Source organism: Otolemur garnettii, unplaced genomic scaffold, assembly GCF_000181295.1.
Source record: "Otolemur garnettii isolate 467f Iridium unplaced genomic scaffold, OtoGar3 scaffold00104, whole genome shotgun sequence".
Lineage (NCBI taxonomy): Eukaryota > Metazoa > Chordata > Mammalia > Primates > Galagidae > Otolemur > Otolemur garnettii.
The window spans coordinates 6,875,780-6,878,103 of NW_003852499.1; the positions used below are offsets into that span (position 1 = coordinate 6,875,780).

General features: G+C 47.5%; 1 protein-coding gene across 1 annotated transcript in view; it reads left to right on the top strand.

The window, feature by feature from the left end:
• Positions 1-2,324, top strand: part of B4GALNT3 (beta-1,4-N-acetyl-galactosaminyltransferase 3) — a 116,763-nt gene that overhangs the window by 101,273 nt on the left and 13,166 nt on the right. Inside the window, exons 7-8 of the mRNA XM_012809313.1 lie at positions 484-551; positions 881-894. Of these exons, the coding sequence (XP_012664767.1) occupies positions 484-551; positions 881-894 (82 nt within the window). The remainder of the gene's footprint in view (positions 1-483; positions 552-880; positions 895-2,324) is intronic.

Here is a 2,324-nt window from a genome sequence, read left to right on the forward strand (position 1 = left end):
GTAACTGAGGTGTCTTTCCCCTCATCCCTGCTTTGTGCTATGGAGGGGTAACTGAGGTGTCTTTCCCCTCATCCCTGCTTTGTGCTGCCGTGGGTTGACCAAGGCATCTTTCTCTTTGCTCCTACAGAGAGATGACTGGGGCGCAGGGAGGAGGGAGAAGTCAGAGTCTGAGGGCGGAATAGATGCCAGAGGGTCTTGTCTGGGTGGGGACCCAGCTATAGCCCTTTCGGGTCCTGCCCTCCTCATGAGGGTGCTATGGCCCCACATAGAGGACTGGCTGATTGCTTGGGACCTGTAGCAAGGGCGGGGTCACTCCCTAACTCTTTTCTCTCCCTGTTCTCATCCTCCTCTTTTCTCTCTTTCCTCTCCTCCCCCAACTCCTTTCTTCTCATTCCTTCCTCCCCATTCTCCACCTCCCATCTTTCTTCCTGCTTTCTGCTTTTCTCCTTCCTTCTCTTCTTGTCTCCCTCACAACACCTCTAGACTGGAAAGGAATGGACAGCCCCTGGAGAGTTTGGGAAATTTCGGAGTCAAATTTCCAAGCCAGTGAGGTGAGTAGGGAGGGTCACAGCAGACATGCTCCTGAGCACCTCAGTGCTGAGGCCAGGCAGGGCAGTTTAGCCTGCCCGGGCCCAATTCTGTTCTGGGTCAGCAGCATCTTTGGCTTAGAGACCATATGACCCACCTTCCTCATTTAACAGATGAAGAAACAGTACCAGTAGGTCAGGCTGTGTTACTTACCGAAGGTCACACAGCTATTTGTTTAGCGACACTCAGGCCTGGAAAACAGGTCTCCTTTCTGCCATTCTTTGTCCTTCTTATTTCTCCACACATGTAACACCCTGGCCACCAGCTGCTGGCTGCTCTGCCTGGGCTGCAGGGAGTTGCTAGGCTGTAATGACCTTGCAGGGACCCCTTGGTAGGCTGGTGGATAGGAGGCCTTTCCCAGACTGTAGTGGCTGGAGTCCCTAGAATGCTCTGAAGAAGGAAATTTAGCCCCACCCAGAGCGCCATCTGGTGGCCAACACGCACAGGCTGGCATTGGATTGATGGTGATAACTGGGGTAGGGAAGGGTCTGAGGAGGAGTGTGGGGAGAGGGTAAAGAGAGGTGGGTTAGAGGGTACAAACTTATTGTTAGATAGAAGGAGGAAGTTGTAACGCTCCATAGCAGAGTAGGGTCACTACAGTTAACAATGTATGGTATACCTCAAAATACCTAGAAGTAGGCCAGGCACAGTGGCTCACACCTATAATCCTAGCACTTTATAAGGCTGATATAGGAGGATTGTTTGAGGCCAGGAGTTTGAGACCACCCTGGGCAATATTTTGAGACCCCCCTGCCATCTCTACAAAAAATATAAAAAAGTAGCTGGGCATGGTAGCTTACACCTATAGTTAGTTATGGTTACTCAGGAGAGTGAGGCAGAAAGATCACTTGAGCCCAGGAGTTCAAGGCTGTAATGAGCTAGCTGTGATTGTGCCCCTGAACTCTAGCCTAGGTGGCAGCGTGAGACCCTGTCTCTAAAAAAAAAAAAAGGAAGTATAGACTTGAAATGTTCTCAACACATAGAAATGATCAATTCCTTGGTGGGCAGCTGTAGTCCCAGCTATTTGGGAGGCTAAGGCAAGAGGCTTGCTTAAGCCCAAGAGTTTGAGATTGCTGCAAGCTAACCTGCCACCATGGCACTCTACCCAGAGCTACAGAGGGAGACTCTTGTCTCTAAAAATTTTAAATAAAAAAAAAAAATCAGTTCTCAAGATGATGGCTATCTTATGGACCCTGACTTGATTATTACACTACACATTCTGTACACGTAAGAAGATATCACTGGTACCTCATAAATATGGACAAATATGATGTTTCAATCAGAGACTAAAGAAATTAAAATTTTTTTTTGTTAAAAGAAGACAATCTTGCTTGCAGAGTGCTTGCCGGGTGTCAGCCTCTGTGGTGAGCACTTTACGTGTATTATAGTTCAACATAACAGCTAATGACATGGACTCTGAGGCAAGACTACCTGCATCCAAATCCTAATGGCACCATTTTTTGTCCAGTACTTCTGTTCCTCAGTGTTCTGTACAAAGGAGGAGTCTGTGAGTTAGTATGTGTAAGGCACTTAGGACAGTGCCTGGTGCGTGCTAACTACCCTAACAGGGCTAACTATTAGGGCCCTTTCATTGGGTTCTTCAATTATCCTGTGGAGCAAATACTATTACCATGTTTCCCCCAAAATAAGACACTGTCTTATATTTATTTTTTCTCAAGAAGACACACTAGGGCTTATTTTCAGGGGATGTCTTCCTCTCTGTGCTGAAATGCATG